Source organism: Littorina saxatilis, linkage group LG12 (genome assembly GCF_037325665.1).
Source record: "Littorina saxatilis isolate snail1 linkage group LG12, US_GU_Lsax_2.0, whole genome shotgun sequence".
NCBI lineage: Eukaryota > Metazoa > Mollusca > Gastropoda > Littorinimorpha > Littorinidae > Littorina > Littorina saxatilis.
The window spans coordinates 2,252,251-2,272,250 of record NC_090256.1 but is presented as its reverse complement, the minus strand read 5'-3'; the positions used below and the strand labels follow the sequence as shown (position 1 = coordinate 2,272,250).

Sequence of the window (20,000 nt, the reverse complement as noted above, 5' to 3'; positions counted from 1 at the left end):
TCGAGACTTTTTGTCGAGTGGACGTCACATATTTCCCTTTCGACATTCAGGTACGTGATGCTTTCAATGTGTTCCCGAAATGTAACTTCCTTTCATTGCACACTTTATGATCCCGTCGCATGGTCATTGGGATCGCTTTCTCATAGTTGGAAAGCAAACAGCAACAAAGTCGAGCTACCCAGGTGTTAGGCTGTTTCGGTGTACTAATTAAGCCAGGTGTACTAATTAAGCCACCTGCGCTTCTGGCGAAATGACCGAAGTCTTTTGCGTACCACGGTGTTGACACAGGGATGGGGGTGGGACATGGAAACTGTAAGACACGTTTAAAGTTGACCCGGCCTGGATTGAATGTGTAGTATCTAGAGGTTAAATGCCGTGTCTCAGTGAACATAAAAAAATAATGGTAGAATTTTGGTGGGTGATTATGTTTTGGTTGTTACGCCCATTTACCGAAAAATAAACACCCCTTCCAGTTAACAGATAGATAGAAGCAGAGGGGGGACAAAGTTCGGGTTCTGAGCCAAACCTGTGCGCAATGTCCTGTTCTCTAATTCTGAATGAACGTTCCCTATAAAACAAGTCGCATAAAGCGATATCAAAACATTTAGTCAATATATCAGATTTGAACTAAAAGATTAACTATAAAAAAACATCCATCACCGAGATTTAGCCGACTTGGCTAGTAGAAGACCGAGACTGGTCACGCTCTGCTCCGCGAAGCATGCGAACGTAGCCAGTACCTATTCTCGTTAGTTGTGAGCACAATGTAAAGCCCCAGTCCGTCTCAAATGGTTTACACAACGATTTAAACCCCCAGTCCGTCTCAAATGGTTTACACAACGATTTAAACCCCCAGTCCGTCTCAAATGGTTTACACAACGATTTAAAGCCCCAGTCCGTCTCAAATGGTTTACACAACGATTTAAACCCCCAGTCCGTCTCAAATGGTTTACACAACGATTTAAACCCCCAGTCCGTCTCAAATGGTTTACACAACGATTTAAACCCCCAGTCCGTCTCAAATGGTTTACACAACGATTTAAACCCCCAGTCCGTCTCAAATGGTTTACACAACGATTTAAAGCCCCAGTCCGTCTCAAATGGTTTACACAACGATTTAAACCCCCAGTCCGTCTCAAATGGTTTACACAACGATTTAAACCCCCAGTCCGTCTCAAATGGTTTACACAACGATTTAAACCCCCAGTCCGTCTCAAATGGTTTACACAACGATTTAAACCCCCAGTCCGTCTCAAATGGTTTACACAACGATTTAAACCCCCAGTCCGTCTCAAATGGTTTACACAACGATTTAAACCCCCAGTCCGTCTCAAATGGTTTACACAACGATTTAAAGCCCCAGTCCGTCTCAAATGGTTTACACAACGATTTAAACCCCCAGTCCGTCTCAAATGGTTTACACAACGATTTAAACCCCCAGTCCGTCTCAAATGGTTTACACAACGATTTAAACCCCCAGTCCGTCTCAAATGGTTTACACAACGATTTAAACCCCCAGTCCGTCTCAAATGGTTTACACAACGATTTAAAGCCCCAGTCCGTCTCAAATGGTTTACACAACGATTTAAACCCCCAGTCCGTCTCAAATGGTTTACACAACGATTTAAACCCCCAGTCCGTCTCAAATGGTTTACACAACGATTTAAACCCCCAGTCCGTCTCAAATGGTTTACACAACGATTTAAAGCCCCAGTCCGTCTCAAATGGTTTACACAACGATTTAAAGCCCCAGTCCGTCTCAAATGGTTTACACAACGATTTAAATCTTCTCATGAAAAAAGCAGTTCTAACCTGATCGAACACACTTGCAATAGCATTTAATAACATTATAAGTGGAGGAAAACATTGTGAAATAGACGTAAACAATCTTAAGAGTTTATTGAATGAACAAGGTTTGAATGATGTATGGCGTTTGTTTCATGCAGAAGATAAAGAGTTTACGTGGTCTCGCAAGACACCTTTTATTGCGAGGAGACTCGATTATATTTTAGCATGTGATGCCGTATTGAACCGTTCTAATAATTGTAAAATACAATCAGTTGCACAAACCGACCACAGAATGGTAATTATGCATTATAATTTAACACATATAGTAAGAGGTCCTTCGTATTGGAAATTTAATGACAGCCTTTTGCGTGATTCTGAGTTTGTTGACAAAATGAATGTGTTTTTGGAACAATATATAAATGATCATTCCGAGGACAACCCCCACGACAAATGATTTAAGAATCTTTGTGTAACAAGCTGTCATTATATTATTTAGATTTTAACAGATAGGTCCAGCGCCAAAACGTGTCGTCCGATTGTCTGATCAGCCAACTGATCCGGCCTAGCCACGCAAGAGTAAATTCTTTGAAAATTGCTCGCTCTTTACGTAGGGCAACTAGGATGTTCTCAACGAAAGGGTGTTTGTACTGTGTGTAAAAACCTGACAGTGTCTGTGATGGTTTACGGTAGGCTGACTGTGTCTTTAAGAATAAACATGGCATACCTATATATTTTTGGATTCAGGTAATGATACAGAATAAGATGAAATCATTTTTGGATCGATTACTCACATTTTAATTTTAATCAAAATGTTGCCCAATAAACTGAGTTTCATTAATTGTCATCAATTTGATCGAAAAATGAGGGTGTGACAGTGCTGCCTCAACTTTCACTACAAGCCGGATATATGACGTCATCAAAGACATTTATCAACAAAAAAACGAAAAAATGGGGAATTCATACTCAGGAGCTCTCATGTGCAGTTTCACGAAGATCGGTCCTGTAGTTTTCTCGGAATCGCTCTACACGCACACACATACACACTCACACACGTACGGACACCACAGCCCTCGTCTCAATTCCCAGTCTATGTTAAAACATTTTAGTCAAAACTTGACATAATACAAAAACAAACTTTTTATGACGTGAAACAATGACTGCTGGAGAGACACAAAATGTTAAAGACGAAACATATACTTACTGACCATATGACACAGACAACACAGCTGTTGTGTTTTTCTTTTCTTCAGAAGTGCGATTGGAAGATGTTCATCTGGGGAGCTGACTTCAGTTCCACAGACCTGCGACCGTTGCTCCCCACCATCGACTTTGATACCTACGTGGTCAACGGGGAATGGGAGGTTCTGAGCACAAAAGCCTGGAGGCAGGTGGAGGGAAACGACGCAGGTAACATCACCAACCTCTATTACCAGATCGTCATCCGGAGGAGGCCCAGTCTGCTGGCCCTGACGGTCTTACTGCCCGTGGTGGTCTTGGCGCTCGTCAACATATTCGTCTTCACCGTTCCTTCTGAGGCGGGTGGGTACGGATGATGTGCGCGAGAGGGGGAGGGGGAGAGATGGGTGGGTGGGTGGGAGGGAGAAAAGGAGGTAGGGGTAGAGGCAGAGAGAAAGGGAGGAGAGAAGGGAGAGAGAGAGAGAGAGAGAGATCGAACGAACGAACGAACGTACTTTATTTTACAAGGATTAAAGCTGTGGTCTATTTATGACTATCCGGGGCTACGAGTTTGAAAAGATAGGGATGAAAATCATGTACAGAATTCTGTACAGCAAACGCTACCCGAAACCCCATCTATAAGGCGTGTATGACCTTGAGAGCTTCAGTCAACGCTTGAATTTTGCAGTGGTAACATCCGGGTTGCTCTCTCAGAGCTGAGCATACTTGTCAAGAAGGATCGAGCAGAAAAAATAAACGACTTGGCAGGTATTCGAAGTCAAGGCCTCGGGGCCTCGAAATGTCGGGGCCGATGTCTTAACCGCTAGGCCACTCCACCAGTGTTGTCAAAGATAGAAAAAATAATAATCTTTTGCATTCTACGCTTGAATTAAAATTCATGCGATTCAAAAACGTAAACCGAGAGAGAGAGAGAGAGAGAGAGAGAGAGAGAGAGAGAGAGAGAGAGAGAGAGAGAGAGAGAGAGAGAGAGACAGAGACAGAGAGACAGAGAGACAGAGAGATACAGAGACAGAGAGAGACAGAGACGGAGAGAGAGAGACAGAGAGAGACACAGAGAGAGAGACATAGAACGAGAGAGAGACGTACACCTACAGAGAAGTGGGTTCCGTGTCAAAGTCATGTTTTTTCTTGCCTTATATTATTTTCATTTGGTTTTTCACAGTGCCATTGTTATGAGGTCTGTTTAGATGAAATAATAATAATAATAATAATAATAATAATTGTCAGTAAGTACTGGTGTCACATGACTGATGTGAACCAGTTGATTGGCTAATGGCGATGCGCTTAAATCTGTTAGCGCACTCTTGGAGTGCGCTAACTTTTCCACAGAGCGTATTCTTACGCCCTTTGCCAAAGCGAGACTGTACTCTCATCCTCAAAATTAATTAATGACATGTAGCTTATATTCTCCACAATACCAAATGACCATAAATTCCCTGCTTCTCAATTAAAGCAGAAGTAGTTTTTTTTCTGACAGATTGCATGTGCCTGTGCCAGTGCCAGTGATCTAAAACTAGAAGCCGCTGTGTTTCATCTCATTTTCGCCGACTTGCATAGATTCTTCTCATAATATGCCGTGTTAGTGGCATGTAGCTTATCATCCACATTTCCAAATGATGAGTTAGTATACAATTCCCAGCGGCTAACAGAAAACACAAGTGTTATTCCGATAACGTACACAGCATTTGGAAGACTGATTCGTTCGACTCTAGCAGACTACACTGAAATACGACTGCATCAGTTCAGTAAATGAATGGTTTCCGAATTATTATTTCAAGGCAAGAACAATCGTAATCGAAAACGTGTAGGGTTCAGAACGTTCTTACCATATAATTATAAGACTTATTACCAGCCTGCCTTATTCGTGCAGACTCAGTGACAGTGCAGACTGCAGTGGTTCGATTGTTCTAGCCTAGCAGTAGCAGACGACATAAACCCCGCTCAGCAAATTAACATGTTGGGCAAATGTGAACGAAAAAACGATGGGGATATAATACGTGTAGGGTTCAGAGCATTCTTACCGTTCATATTTAGTATCAGACTCCCCGATGAGTGAAGATACAACACGAGATATATGCCACATTCATTTTGAAAATGTGCGAACAGTCGAGTCCTTCGTGGGGTAGTCAATTCAAGGGGAGTCACTCCGCACAGTCAATCCATCGACGCTCGACTGAAGGTTTCGAATCGCAAATAATGAAGAGCAGAGTCCTTTCTCAGAGTTCAAATGAGGTCTCTCTGAAAGATCATCACTGTTCAGCTTTAACACTACACTGGAATTTACCAACAGAAATTAAAATGCGTGTGACGAAAGCACGACACACTTGAGACACCGGCCCACACAAAAGTAGATCTTACTGTACACGACCTGACCACACAGTTATGCCTATTCAAATGCGCGTAGCAAAGTGTGCGTTTGGAATCTTCTTTTTTCTATGGCGGTACTGACAATATCGTTATTGAAACAATCCCAGTGCACTAAGGGATTTATAGAGCAAATCTCGAAAATAATTATTGAACTCAGCGCTATGCGCTTCGTTCAATAATGAATTTTCTCGATTTGCTCTATAAATCCCTTAGTGCACTGGGATGTCTCAATAGCTTAAATAATAATACTGAGAGCTAATATAGCGCGAACCACAGTGAACTGTGCTCTCCGCGCTTTACATATTAACTATGAATAAAACCCATACTATTTAAACATCAAATACATATACATTCTAACAAAAATAACGTAACAATAAACTTACAACACATTCTCCCCTAATGGACAATACCATGCAATAGATGCACAACTCACAATAAATCATGTACAATGACAAATATCAACTTAAAAACACACACACACGCACACACGCACACACACACACACACACACACACACACACACACACACACACACACACACACACACACACACACACACACACACACACACACACACACACACACACACACTGTGCCACTGTGACACAACACACATCATGTACAGCCATATCTTTGAACAGGACAGGTAGATTGTTGTCTATTACTCCAGATAGATTTTCAACAGGTGGGTTTTCAAAGCGGTTTTAAAGACGGGGGTTGAGTTTATGTGGTGAATGTTATGGGGGAGGGAGCCCCATTGTTTAGGGGCAGCACAGAAGGACCTGTGACCAAAAGTGTTAGTTCTAACATGGGGGATGCGAAAAAGTCGGGTATCAGTAGAGGAGCGAAGCTGTCTGGACGGTGTGTACACAGTCAAAAGATGAGAGAAATGAACAGGAGATGTTTGAGAAATCCCATCACAACGACAACAATCAACGCCGCGTATCATAATGGCGATGTCATTTTCATTTTGTATGACGAACTTGTTTTGATAAATGTTCTGATATTCTCGAACGGTTTGCATCTTGTTTCGTTCAAGCTTCATCGAATTCTTTATTTGATAATAATTTTCAGTTTTACCACATCTTTTAACATAAAAATTGCGATGTTCGCATGCTCATTATCTCTTCTATGAATTTCAGGCGAACGACTAGCCTACTCCATGACGTCACTGCTGTCGTTCGGAGTGTTCATGAGCTTCATCCTGGACTACATGCCCTCGTCGACAGAGAACCTGTCCATCATAGCCGTCAACCTGTCCTGTCTGCTGGTGCTGTCCGCTGTGCACGTGCTGCTGTGCATCCTGTCCCTGCGTCTCTTCCACCGCGACAACGTCAAGCACCCCGTCCCCCCGACACTGCACAGCCTCATCATATGCTTGGAGATGCTGCTGTGCCTCGACCCGCCTGTCAAGAACAAGGTCTCCGACATCAGCGATATGACGTTGTTCGAAACCGACACTGTCGGTCACAATGACGCCGCCCAAAGCAAGGGAGTGAAGGGTAAGCTCGACAAGTGGGCCATGACCCGGAAGCAGAAGCAGGCGGCGTACAGTGACCCCAAGGAGATGACGTGGCGAAGGGTGAGCCGCTCACTGGACAAGCTGCTCTTCCGCTTCTTCCTCTGCCTCCTGCTCGCCGTTAACGGTGGCGTCTGGACCGTCATGGTCAACAACTTCTACCACTACAGCTAAGGGGTTCCGCTCACATATGTAACTGCAGCAGGACCGACGACGCACTGCAGATTATTCCAGCCCGCTACACGTTGCATGAAAGGAAAACAGGCCAAGTACTCGTCATAATCCCTATCGCGGCATAAATAATATTAAGTGCATCGTCTATGCCGCAGAAACTGCGCAGGTATATTCTGCCCATAAAGGCTTTTCGCTGTTAATAATCAACTACATGGAATGGCGTCTTGCACAAGAGTGGGTAGCGTCTCAAGCAAACATGTCCTTATATTTGGCCATTGCTGCCATTGAGGACCATTTTATGTGTATGTTGTCATCATCCTAATTGTCTAGGCGCGTTGCCGATCATTTTTCTTTGTCCACCTTAGGACAGTCACCTTAAACGAAAGTTCCGGTGTTCTTTTTAGAGAGGTTTGATGCACCCATTTGCAACACGAGTGACATTCTTGATTATCAATTTTGTCCCGATTGTAAATATAGGTGCAGCTACGCCTACTTCAATTTTGCAAGGTGTGTTGCCTGGTAAAGAATTGGATTTTACACGTAATTTTTTTTCTTGTACGGTAAGAAAAAAATGTTGACCAGTCACAGAAGCAAACCTGGACAGGTATGCGTGTACTTCATCCACGTCGATGAAACCATAATCGCGGGTTGTTCGTTGTTGTATATATAAATGATATTGAACGACTTCCCAAGAAATATGAACTGAAGATCGAAATAGGATTGTTTGAGAATATCCAATGTTAACCTCCGAATTCCCCGACGTGTCTATCAGCAATTAATACATACATACTAATATACGCACGTCACACGTTGAAAATCAATGGTAGAACACAGTTTCTTGGTTTCTTATAAAGCTGACATATTGTTTTTTGGTATTGCTTTCTTGCTAATGAGTTTTGCCTATAGTAATGTGTTGTGTGGCTCTGTATATGTGATTATATCACTATTTCTCTACCCCCCGCGGGTTAGGGGGAGTCCCATATTGGTTGGGACTAGAAAGAATTTACCCGATGCTACCCAGCATGTCGTAAGAGGCGACTAACGGTTCTGTTTCTTCTCTTCTTTTGTCTTATTTCTGTCTTACCAGTCCTTTCACCTATATTTCCTTCCAAGAAAACTCTCCCTACTATTCCCTGCAGTTTTCCAATTCTTTTCTTGTTGTCTTATTTCTACCTGACTGGATCCATCACCTTTATTTCACTTACCAAAAGTCTTCTTTTCCACATCCTTATTTCTCTGCACCCCGCATGTCGTATGAGGCGACTAACGGATTCTGTTTCTCTTTTTACCCTTGTTGAGTGGTTCTTGTATAGAATATAGTCAATGTTTGTAAAGATTTTAGTCAAGCAGTATGTAAGAAATGTTAAGTCCTTTGTACTGGAAACTTGCATTCTCCCAGTAAGGTCATATATTGTACTACGTTGCAAGCCCCTGGAGCAATTTTTTGATTAGTGCTTTTGTGAACAAGAAACACTTAACAAGTGGCTCTATCCCATCTCCCCCCCCCCTTTCCCCTATCCCATCTCCCCCCTTTCCCTCGTCGCGATATAACCTCCGTGGTTGAAAACGACGTTAAACACCAAATAAAGAAAGAAACTATTTGTCTTTCCATCATTGCAGCCTGTGTTCGCCTGCTTGGCTTGGTCAGACCGGTTGGTCAAACAAGGGTCAAGCGCTTCTCGCCTCCCTTTACACAGGCGCATGTGTGAAGGGGATATGTGTTTCTGCTGTGTGTGAGTGCGTGCGTGCGTGCGTGCGTGCGTGCGTGCGTGCGTGCGTGTGTATATGTGGGTGTGCGAGCGTGCGTGCGTGCATGCGTGCGCGCATGCGTGCGCGTATCTGTCTCTCTCTCTGTCCGTCTGTCTGCATGCCTGTTGTGCTTTCAATTTCAACGTAACAACTAGAGGCTGCATTGCAATCTCTGCTCATTTCATAATATCCAGAATTCATAGAGCATACCGATTTGTGTGTTTTTGTTGGCTTTGTCAGGTAGAGAAACATGTGTCCCCGAGTACGCTAGTACTTGGGCTCAGCAGACTTTAATTGTGTGTGTGTGTGTGTGTGTGTGTGTGTCTTTCTCCACTTAACAGCTTATTGCTGGGAAACTACTGGGCGCAGTTCGTTCAAAAGTTGATACACTAACTTGATAATAGGTCCGATTGATCGTATTAAAACTTCATAATGTTACCTGGGACCTAAATGCGAAATAAACCACAAAAACGACTTGGCGATGGGACAAATTCAGACGGAGCAACAGCCAGCCATTGAGCTGATAGAACAGCCAAACGCGTCACACAGTGACGAAAAATATAGCGTCGTAAAAAGCATGCGTATCGCATGCGAGACGATTTGCCAGGCTTTGCGCTTTGTGTGTTTGAATAATTTGATTTTTTGTGTACCCCATTTTCTACCAAGCGTTGGTTGCTCGGTCGCGACTGCGGTGGTTTAGAGGTCGCGATTTTGTGTTTTGATTCTTTTCATATTAATTTGTATTTTTTCTTATGGTTTCCTTTGTTTACATATGTTTCAGTCTTTTACCTTCACTTTACATTAAAGAATTTGGTAAAACTACCTGGGGCGTGATAAATGCAAGAATCCGCGAGCCAGGACAGTAAAAAAAACTTCGTGGGCCACCAGTTCACCAGTTATCAAGAGGGTCGGCAGTATATTTATTATGGGGGCGAGGACGCCCCCATTCTATACGGATAGTTTCGAGGTTGACCATGGGCAGCGCCATTTTGTTGTGAAATACGTCATCAGTTTGTGTACACAGGAAGTTGTGACATCCGTCACCCTATGGGAGGGGTGGAGGCAACATTGTTTCATCTGTAGAAAGTTGTGAAATCCGTCACCCTATGGGAGGAGTGAAGGCAAATTTGGTCACCACAGAGTTTGTGTAACACAGGAAGTTGTGAAATACGTCACCCTATGGGAGGGGTGACGGCAAAATCGCAAAAACATGATAGGTCGCATTGTGCAGGGTCAACTGCAACAAACTCAAACCGAGCCATTCATACCTAGTTGTATTTGAGCGACTTATATACCGACATTTTTATTTCTTATTTTCAGCACAGGTGTAGGAAAAATCATGAACCAAAATGTTATTTATTTTCTAATTTAACATTTTTTTTACAAATATGACCATGGTCTTTTAAACATACAGTGACATTAAACATTGTTATGTTAAAAAAAAAGAAAAAAGAAAAAAAGCTTTTGTGCACAAATCAGAAAATACATTGTACATTTTACCTACAGGCCAAACAGTGTCTGTTGGCGGCAAAGAACCCAGCAAGTTGCTATTTTTAGATCGATTAAAAGTTGTCAAGAACAGGCGCTTACATTTGGATGTGTCCACTGATAGTAGGTTTGGTTGTGATCAATCAGAATGATGTGGGAATAAAAATGTATGACAGTTTGGTATGATGACATGTAATTCAAATATGCTGAAATGTAATATTATACATGATATAATATTATTATGGCTGTTGCCATGACCATGAACCCCAAGAAAGGTTTAATGTTATGTAAAATCAAAATACCAAAATCAAGCACCTACTAATCTGGTCTACGGTGCGGGAAGATTGAGGTCAACTTCGCCGCGCCGCGCCGCGCTCATTGACTTGCGTCAAGGCCGATGCGCGTAGATTCCCAGAATGTTTACTTTCGGTTAGATTCTTCGACAGCATTCGCAGAGGTGACTGCCGTTACAGAGGTGAGTAAAACTGACCATCGAAAGGAAAATAAGATTCATATTGGTAATACTAATAACATACTTGCACAAGCATGTATCTACCAAAACTGTATGGGAGCACATAGTTGGAAAGGCGTGGTGAAGCGATCAAATCGAATCGTCCGTCTCAGTCAGTGCACTGAATGATCAGCCACCACGATTGAACGTCACTGTCTGTATTTTGTATGTAAGCAGAGCTTCCAAACTAGTTAAATCCTGATGTAGTTTACAAAAACAAAACAAAATCTCATTCCTGTTCCATTGTTATTCTTGTAGTTGTGATATATTCTAGTGAAACTGAAAGTAAGTGTTAAAAGCAGAAAAGCCGGACTGAATCAGGTAAATGGGTTGGGAAAGTTTTGCTAAGAAATCCTGTTATTTCCCTGGGTTAATAAGCATCTCTTTGTCCAACTAACAATTTATTTGACTAGTTTGTGGTTTCAATTGAAATTATTGTTGTATTTATTTCTAGACTGCACGAACTTGCATTGATTGCATTTCATTGTTACAGCACAAAACACTGAATGACACATACTGATTGACGAGCATGCCAATAGCCTTCTCGTTTTACAGTATAGGTACTGATAGTTACATACAAGTTTGAATATCACTTTGAACACTGCCACATTCAGTTCTTTTCATCATTGAATAATTTTGTTTCAGGAAGCAAGCACCACTTTTGTCAGAAGTGTGTCAAGCTCAAAGTACTATTTCACAAAAGGTGAGAAGTTATTCGTTACATTTGCAACATTTATTGTTAAAAAATATTAAACATAAAGGCAGAATTTGTTTGTCTTGTGATTGTGATGCCTACAACTACACCCGCTTGTGATTTCTCAGTCAAGTTACTGCAGATTTGTGTATATTTCAGTCTCATGTGGTATTTGCCATATTTTTGTGTGAACATGTGTATTTTTCAAGACTTAGATTCTGTGATAACATAAAATACCATAACACATTTGACACCAGTGCATCATATAATATTTTTGGATAATTCTCATTACGCATGATTTTTTATTGTGTCACTGTGTGTACATTTACATGTGTTTTTAAATGTCAACAGGTGACAGTTCCACTTTTGGAAGAGGTGTGCAGTGAGATTGCAGAAAATGAATGCCTGTCAGCTGATCTGTGAAGCCATGTTAAAACCTTGGACTGTAAGTGTTTAGAGAAACACTGTATGAATGAATACAATTTTGTTGGAGTAGTGTTTTCACTTTTGCTTATAATGTAAAACAATTTCAAGTTTAAATTTCAAGTTATTCAGTTACGCTGAGAATAAGCTGTCATCTATAGTAAGCAGTGCTCCCTGTATGGCATACGTGTAATTATTGTTGATCATTCGCGTACACATTCCAGACTTCAATCAATCAATATGAAGCTTGTCAATGTGCAAGTGTTCTTTTTGGATACAATGGTGTGTGTGTTTGCCTTTCTTTTAAAGTTATACGAGGCAGGGAATTATCCCAAGATATGGACTAATAAAAATCTATTATTGTATACATATATATACAGTGGACCACCCCCCCTATTGTGTACCGCAGTCAGAAGTAATTTATTACTTTTGGGAGTTTAGTAACGTGATATCAGTTTTCAATTGTTCGTTCACTTATATTGCTTTCAGATTTAACACACAAGAAACAGCAGCACGGTTTTCGTTGCGGAAAAGGGCATTGGCAGTGCTACGCGATCGAATTGTGTATTATGTACACGCGGTGTTCTTCTGGAAAAGACCGAAGCGACATGTGACGTCAGTCGTTCAGCCCGCGAGCGGTGGGAGGGGGGGGGGGGAGGGGGGTTCACATGGTTTGTTTGTTTGTTTGTTTGTTTCAGACCCACACCCATGTACACACATTTCACATGTAAACCATTTGTCCGCCCCCTGTCGATATTTATCGACTAAGTTCCTTGTTTTCACTGTGATCAAATAAAAGAGAAAGGCCAGTCACCACGCACATCCTCGGCTCGCATGCAATGTAGTTATATAGCAAAGGGAATGCCTGTAATTCACACAGAGCAATCACTTGGTCTTAAACGTGCACAAGACAAAAACTTTCATACTGGGGGAGCGAGCCAGTCTGAAGAGTACTCGGGTCCAGCGCGAGCGTTTTTTTTATTAATATCGGCGTGAAGCCAAATTGCCAACACGGAGACATGGATATTGCTTGGTCAACAAAAATAAATGTGTTAGTGTTAGTGAGTGCGTGTGTGTGTAAATGAGTGTGTGTGTGTGTGTGTGTGTGTGTGCGCGTGTGTGTGTGTGTGTGTGTGTGTGTGAGAGAGAGTGTGTGGGAGAGAGAGAGAGAGAGAGAGAGAGAGAGAGAGAGAGAGAGAGTGTGTGTGCGTGTGTGCGTATGTAAATGATTGTGTGTGTGTGTGTGCGTTTGTGTGCTTGTGTGTGTGTGTGTGTATGTAAATTAGTGTGTATGTGTGGTGTGTGTGTGTGTGTGTGTGTGTGTGTGTGTGTGTGTGTGTGTGTGTGTGTGGTGAGACTAAGTGTTGTTTTAGTTTTACAAAATTCAAAGCATTTCAGTTCACAAAATTTCGTTTTTATGTATTAAACTTCAGAAGTATGCATCTCAGAGAGAACACACACACTTCAGTTCTCATCAAACACGATGGTGAGAAAGGATGGAAGCTGCCTGGCGAGGTGACGAAGATGGTCGCGCCGAGATCCTACCTGGTACAGACAGACAAGGGACTGACTGACTATTAGGGTTTAACGTCCTCTTAGACCAACTGGTCTATATTGGGACAGGTATTGGTAATACGCTGAAGATATGGTGTGATACTTTGATTCGAACAAGCCCGCTGTGGCTGTCTTCTTCGACACACCAGCATTGGGTTTGTCTCGTCAAAGTATCGAGATACGATCATGATAATCAGAGACGAGAGATGATGCATGCGTGTCTTCGTGTTTTCCAAGCCCTGAGACTTTCGCTGTGAACGTGGGATCTTTTTCGTGCGCATGTGTGCACACGGGGGTGTTCGGACACCGAAGAGAGTCTGCACAAAGTTGACTCCGAGAAATAAATCTCTCGCCGAACGTGGGGATCGAACCCACGCTGATAGCGACCAACTGGCTACGTAACATCGGTTTTTGTTAAAATGTAATGCCCTATAAATAACACCGCGACTACATGTAATGATGAGATCAAGAAAACGTACAAAACACTAATACAACCGACGAGTCGACACTTTGTCGACTCGAAAACCCGGGCATGTACAAGGTATGGTTGGTTTAAAAACAAGTTTATTCAATAAATTCCATTGGTACTATTACCCATGCTATTACCGCATACATGAAATAAGGAACATGGAGCACAACAAGCTAGGCTTATGAGCGTACTCTTAAAAGCAAATGAAATTTGGCGGACGATTTTAATATAACAAATTTGAAATAATGTCAAAATGATAATGGTAAATTATGGTAGACAAGCATGTAACAATAAAAGGAAAAAAAACAAGGAAAAAAAACCCAATGATAAACTAACAACAGTACTCACACGCGCTCGCACACTCACTCGCAAACACACGCACACAATGACTTCCACATGGTTGAAAATAGAATACTACCAGAACAAGGAAATGTAAACAGTACTGCACATGGTCGTTTCGAACATGGATGAGATAAATGCATTCATTATTCAAAACGTTTGCTTAATAAGATAAACCTGAATAACTGGTCAAATATCAATGCATTTTCGCTGTCTGACTTGTCTCTATTGCCATACAGAAAATCATCAGCGGTTAGCAAATCATAGTTGGGCAGTGTTGACAAGGTGACTTCACGTATTTGAAGAGATAAGGGGCAATGAAAAATATAGTGCTCCGCATTTTCAACAGGATAACCACAAGTGCATGACGGGTCGGTAATTAAATGTCTGTCGAATAGATCACTATTTAGATTGCTGATCCTCAATCTCAGTCTGCAATGGATAATTTCTGATTTTCGATCAGATGTGTATCTATACGAGGGAACAACAGAATCATCAGAACTAATACGTTTTTTAAATAACCCAATAGAATCAAGTTGTTTTACAAGGTATGGTTGCAGTTCAAGTTTTAATTTTCACGCCTGGGTATCGTGTGCCTGGTTGGCAAGGTGGTAGTACGTTTGCCTCCAGTGCTGGCGGTCTTGAGTTCGAGTCCCGAACAGGCCAAGCCTTTTGTAAAACTTTATTCTCAATTTTTCTCTTTATTTTTTTTTCTGAACTATATTTTCTTGTATTCTGTTCTGTTTGATTTATTCCAAAGATTTTGAGACGTGTATTAAAAATCGAATATAGTGGGTAAGTGCCCTTGAACAGCTTTCCCAGAATCCCGTATTCTATTATTAGTACGGGATACCCCCACGAAAAGGTCAAAGGGCATATGTATGACCGCGTGTCGACTGATAGTAAGGATAGTTGAACACTTCTAGTTTAATGTACTTCTGGTTCATCTGATATCACATATACACATTACTGTGGGCAAAACTCATTATCAAGAAAGCAATACCAAAAACCAGTATGTCAGCTTTATAAGAAACCAACAAACTGTGTTCTGTTTTTTAACGTGTGACGTGCGTATATGTATATATATATACGACTAGTGTCTGTCTGTCTGTCTGTCTGCCTGTCTGTCTGTCTGTCTGTTCGCGATGCACGGCCAAAGTTCTCGGTGGATCTTTTTCAAATTTGGACACCGTATTCAGCTACAACCCGGACACAACCTCATTGATGAGATATTTTAACACGTGCTCTCAGCGCGCAGCGCTGAACCGATTTTGGTTCCACCTCACCTACCCGGGCCCCCATACCGACACACCAAAGCCGCTAGACCACATCACAACGCCAAAGTTCTCGGTGGATCTTTTTCAAATTTGGACACCGTATTCAGCTACACCCCGGACACAATATCATCGATGAGATATTTCAACACGTGCTCTGAGCGCGCAGGGCTGAACCGATTTTGGTTTTTCTGTTCATTTCACCATTCCCAGTAACTCTTCCTTATCTTCTCCAGTGTTTTGCGTTTATCTCCCTTCCTTCGTGTGGCTTCAATCCATATTCCCGTTTCTACGTTACTATTTTTAGAATGTCACTGCGCTGTCCAGAACGCTTCCCTTGCACCCGTAAGTTGTTCTTACTGTCAAAGTGAAAAGGTCGAATCAATTTATAGCCACGCGAAAAATACACTGTCACCTATCTCTATATATACGGCTTCTCTGTGTGTGTGTGTGTGTGTGTGTTTGTGTGTGTGTGTGGGCAACACCTGTGGATTATAGAGTTCTGTTTGTGATGGGGTCGAGCTGCTTTTGTTTGTCTGTATGTTCTGGCATTTGAGTAGCCACAACAGATAATATAGGGCTAAGAAATAAGCTCTAAAATTCTCAATCCCGTTTGACAGGACTTCGCCTTCAAAGGTGATTGTGGTGAACCGCCACGCTGTCTGTCTCTGTCTCGCGATTCACCCCGGCGAAGCCGGGTATTCCTCTAGTATGTATATATTGCTATTCTGATAGACACGTGAGGGAATTCGGGGATTAACATTGGATATTTTCACACAAACCTATTTCGATCATAGGTCCATTAGTCGTTCAATATCATTTATATATAGATATAAACAACAACGAACAACACGCGATTCTAGTTTCGTCGACGTGGATGAGGTACACGCATGCCTGTCAAAGTTTGCATCTATACCTGGTCAAAAAATTTTTCGTACCGTGCATGAAAAACATTCCGTGTAAAATCCAATTCTTTACCAGGCAACACAGCTCGCAAAACTTCAAGTAGGCCTAGCTACCTATGTTTTCAATCGGGACAAAGTTGATAATCAAGAATGTCACTCGTGTTGCAAATGGGTGCATCAAATATCGCTAGGCCAGTCACTACCTAAAGAATACCGGAACTTTCTGTTTAGATGACAGTCCTAAGGTGGAAAAGGGAATGATCGGCAACGCGCCTGGACAATTTAGATGATGACGAAACTCAAATCAAATCTTCCTCAAATGGTAGCAATTGCCAATTACAAGGACATGTTTGGTTAATACGCTGCCCAATCTTGTACAAGACACAATTCCACGTGGCTGAATATTAAAAGCGAAAAGCCTTTAGCTGTAGTGGTAGTAGTTGTTGATCATGACGGTCCAGACGCCACCGTTAGAGGCGAGCAGGAGGCAGAGGAAGAAGCGGAAGAGCAGCTTGTCCAATGAGCGGCTCACCCTTCGCCACGTCATCTCCTTGGGGTCACTGTACGCCGCCTGCTTCTGCTTCCGGGTCATGGCCCACTTGTCGAGCTTACCCTTCACTCCCTTGCTTTGGGCGGCGTCATTGTGGCCTACAGTGGCATTTTCGAACAACGACATATCGCTGATGTCGGAGACCTTGTTCTTGACAGGCGGGTCGAGGCACAGCAGCATCTCCAGGCATATGATGAGGCTGTGCAGTGTTGGGGAGACGGGGTGCTTGACGTTGTCGCGGTGGAAGAGACGCAGGGACAGGATGCACAGCAGCACGTGCACAGCGGACAGCATCAGTAGAGAAGAAAGGTTGACGGCTATGATGGACAGGTTCTCTGTCGACGAGGGCATGTAGTCCAGGATGAAGCTCATGAACACTCCGAACGACAGAAGTGACGTCATGGAGTAGGCCAGTCGTTCGCCTGAAATTCATAGAAGAGATATGGAAAAAATTAAAATGATCTCAAAATGAAGAATCCGACGCAGCGGGAATTAAAAGAGATGCAAAAAGTCCCAGGATATGAAAGCATTTGTCAAAACAAGTATGCCATAAGATCAACATTACATCAACATATAGGATACCTCGTTTCTGTTAAAAACAACAAGTCGCGTAAAGCGATATTAGTCAAGATCAACACCACAAACTAGTCATCGCCGAGACTACATTCAGATAGTCTCGGCTAACCACACCGAAGACCGAGACGGGTCACGCTCGCCTCAGCGAAGCAGGCGTCCGTAGTACTTACTGAACCTATTTTCTTTCATTCTGAGCACATATTAAGAGTTAACATGACATATCTATATATTTTTTAATTCAGGAGAAGATAAGGGATTACAATGCAATCATTTTTTAATCTGCTTCTGAAAATACGATTTTAATGACAACTTTAATGAGCAAACTAATTCACTAATTTTTAAGCTTCCAAGCTGAAATGCATTCCGATAGTCCGGCCTTCGTCGAAGATTGCTTAACCAAAATTTTAATCAATTTGGTTGAAAAAGAGGGAGTGACAGTGCAGCCTCAACTTTCACAAAAAGCCGGATATGACGTCATCAAAGACAGTTATCCAAAAAAAAGAAAACAAAGTGTGGGGGTATCATACTCAGGAACTCTCATGTAAGGATTCATGAAGATCGGTCCAGTAGTTTTCTCTGAATCGTTCTACACACACACACACACACACACACACACACGCACGCACACGCACACAAACACAGACGCACATACACCATACCCTCGTCTCGATTCCCCCGTCTATGTTAAAACATTCAGTCAAAACTTGACTAAATGTAAAAAGGAAATTGTTGCTGCCGTTGTGATGTGAACTCAACCAGAAAGATCATATACCAATGGTACGGTGGCCAAGCCTGCAACTTGATTGTGATGTGAACTCAACCAGAAAGATCATATAACAATGGTACGGTGGCCAAGCCTGCAACTTGATGTGAACTCAACCAGAAAGATCATATAATAATGGTACGGTGGCCAAGCCTGCAACTTGATTGTGATGTGAACTCAACCAGAAAGATCATATAACAATGGTACGGTGGCCAAGCCTGCAACTTGATTGTGATGTGAACTCAACCAGAAAGATCATATAACAATGGTACGGTGGCCAAGCCTGCAACTTGATTGTGATGTGAACTCAACCAGAAAGATCATATAATAATGGTATGGTGGCCAAGCCTGCAACTTGATTCAATCAATCAATCAATATGAGGCTTATATCGCGCGTATTCCGTGGGTACAGTTCTATGCACAGGGATTTTTTTATTTTTTATTTCATTTTTATGCAATTTATATCGCGCACATATTCAAGGCGCAGGGATTTATTTATGCCGTGTGAGATGGAATTTTTTACACAATACATCACGCATTCACATCGGCCAGCAGATCGCAGCCATTTCGGCGCATATCCTACTTTGCACGGCCTATTATTCCAAGTCACACGGGTATTTGGTGGACATTTTTAGCTATGCCTATACAATTTTGCCAGGAAAGATCCTTTTGTCAATCGTGGGATCTTTAACGTGCACCCCCAATGTAGTGTACACGAAGGGACCTCGGTTTTTCGTCTCATCCGAAATACTAGCACGATTGTCATTTGTTTTACCTCATGTCTGCCCTGCGTGTGATGGTGTGATCGTGACTGCTGTAGTGTGGGCGTGTGTGTGTTGGTGTGTATGTCAGTGTATGTGTGGGCGTGTGTGTGTCAGTGTGTGTGTGGGTGTGCGTGATTTTACCAACACTACGCGAAATTCCTTGTGCTTTAAATGTTTTTTAATGTCACTTGGCTCAATAAATACTGTATTCTGTATTCTGTATTCTGTATTCTAGCTTACATAATTATTTCGTATGCTATACTATGCCGACTGATGCACGTGTCGATCGCATGAGTGGTCAAACATTGGGTTTTTGCGTCAATTTGTAGCTAGGGGTATCATGCCAAAAAGCGTTGTAAGCCTATATCAGCAAAGACGTGGTTCATTGTTCTGAAACTTTCAGAGTATTTTGCCAACATACTTGACTATTTGTACTTACCTAACCCCCGTCACCACCACTGCCACCACCTGAAATACTCCACACACCCAAAACGTAACAAAGAAGGACTCTCAGCAACAACACATCTATACTCACCCGCCTCAGAAGGAACGGTGAAGACGAATATGTTGACGAGCGCCAAGACCACCACGGGCAGTAAGACCGTCAGGGCCAGCAGACTGGGCCTCCTCCGGATGACGATCTGGTAATAGAGGTTGGTGATGTTACCTGCGTCGTTTCCCTCCACCTGCCTCCAGGCTTTTGTGCTCAGAACCTCCCATTCCCCGTTGACCACGTAGGTATCAAAGTCGATGGTGGGGAGCAACGGTCGCAGGTCTGTGGAACTGAGGTCAGCTCCCCAGACGAACATCTTCCATTCGCACGTCTAAAAAAACAAGAAACACAACAGCTGTGTTGTCATTGTCATGTGGTTAAGTCAGGATATTGTTCGTCTTTA

At 42.4% G+C, this 20,000-nt stretch overlaps 2 protein-coding genes and 1 long non-coding RNA gene across 3 annotated transcripts in view; 2 read left to right on the top strand and 1 right to left on the bottom strand.

Annotated features, from left to right (window-relative positions):
• Positions 1-9,003, top strand: part of LOC138981038 (neuronal acetylcholine receptor subunit beta-3-like) — a 22,429-nt gene extending 13,426 nt beyond the window's left edge. The window contains exons 3-5 of the mRNA XM_070353837.1: positions 1-50; positions 3,039-3,327; positions 6,495-9,003. The exon at positions 1-50 is cut by the window's left edge and continues 202 nt beyond it. Coding sequence (XP_070209938.1) covers positions 1-50; positions 3,039-3,327; positions 6,495-7,045 — 890 coding nt within the window. The 3' untranslated portion in view covers positions 7,046-9,003. The remainder of the gene's footprint in view (positions 51-3,038; positions 3,328-6,494) is intronic.
• A 1,359-nt stretch (positions 9,004-10,362) lies between these two features.
• Positions 10,363-12,524, top strand: LOC138981039 (uncharacterized). Its single transcript, XR_011460542.1, has 3 exons — positions 10,363-10,757; positions 11,439-11,496; positions 11,839-12,524. It is a non-coding gene; the product is annotated as an uncharacterized lncRNA (long non-coding RNA).
• Positions 12,525-16,561: 4,037 nt separating this feature from the next.
• LOC138983262 (5-hydroxytryptamine receptor 3A-like) lies at positions 16,562-19,914 on the bottom strand. Its single transcript, XM_070356689.1, has 2 exons — positions 19,640-19,914; positions 16,562-17,423 (listed from the first exon to the last, which is right to left on the bottom strand). The coding sequence occupies exons 1-2, from the start codon at positions 19,911-19,913 to the stop codon at positions 16,873-16,875; spliced, it is 825 nt and encodes a 274-aa protein (XP_070212790.1). The 5' UTR covers position 19,914; the 3' UTR covers positions 16,562-16,872.
• Positions 19,915-20,000: the final 86 nt, after the last annotated feature.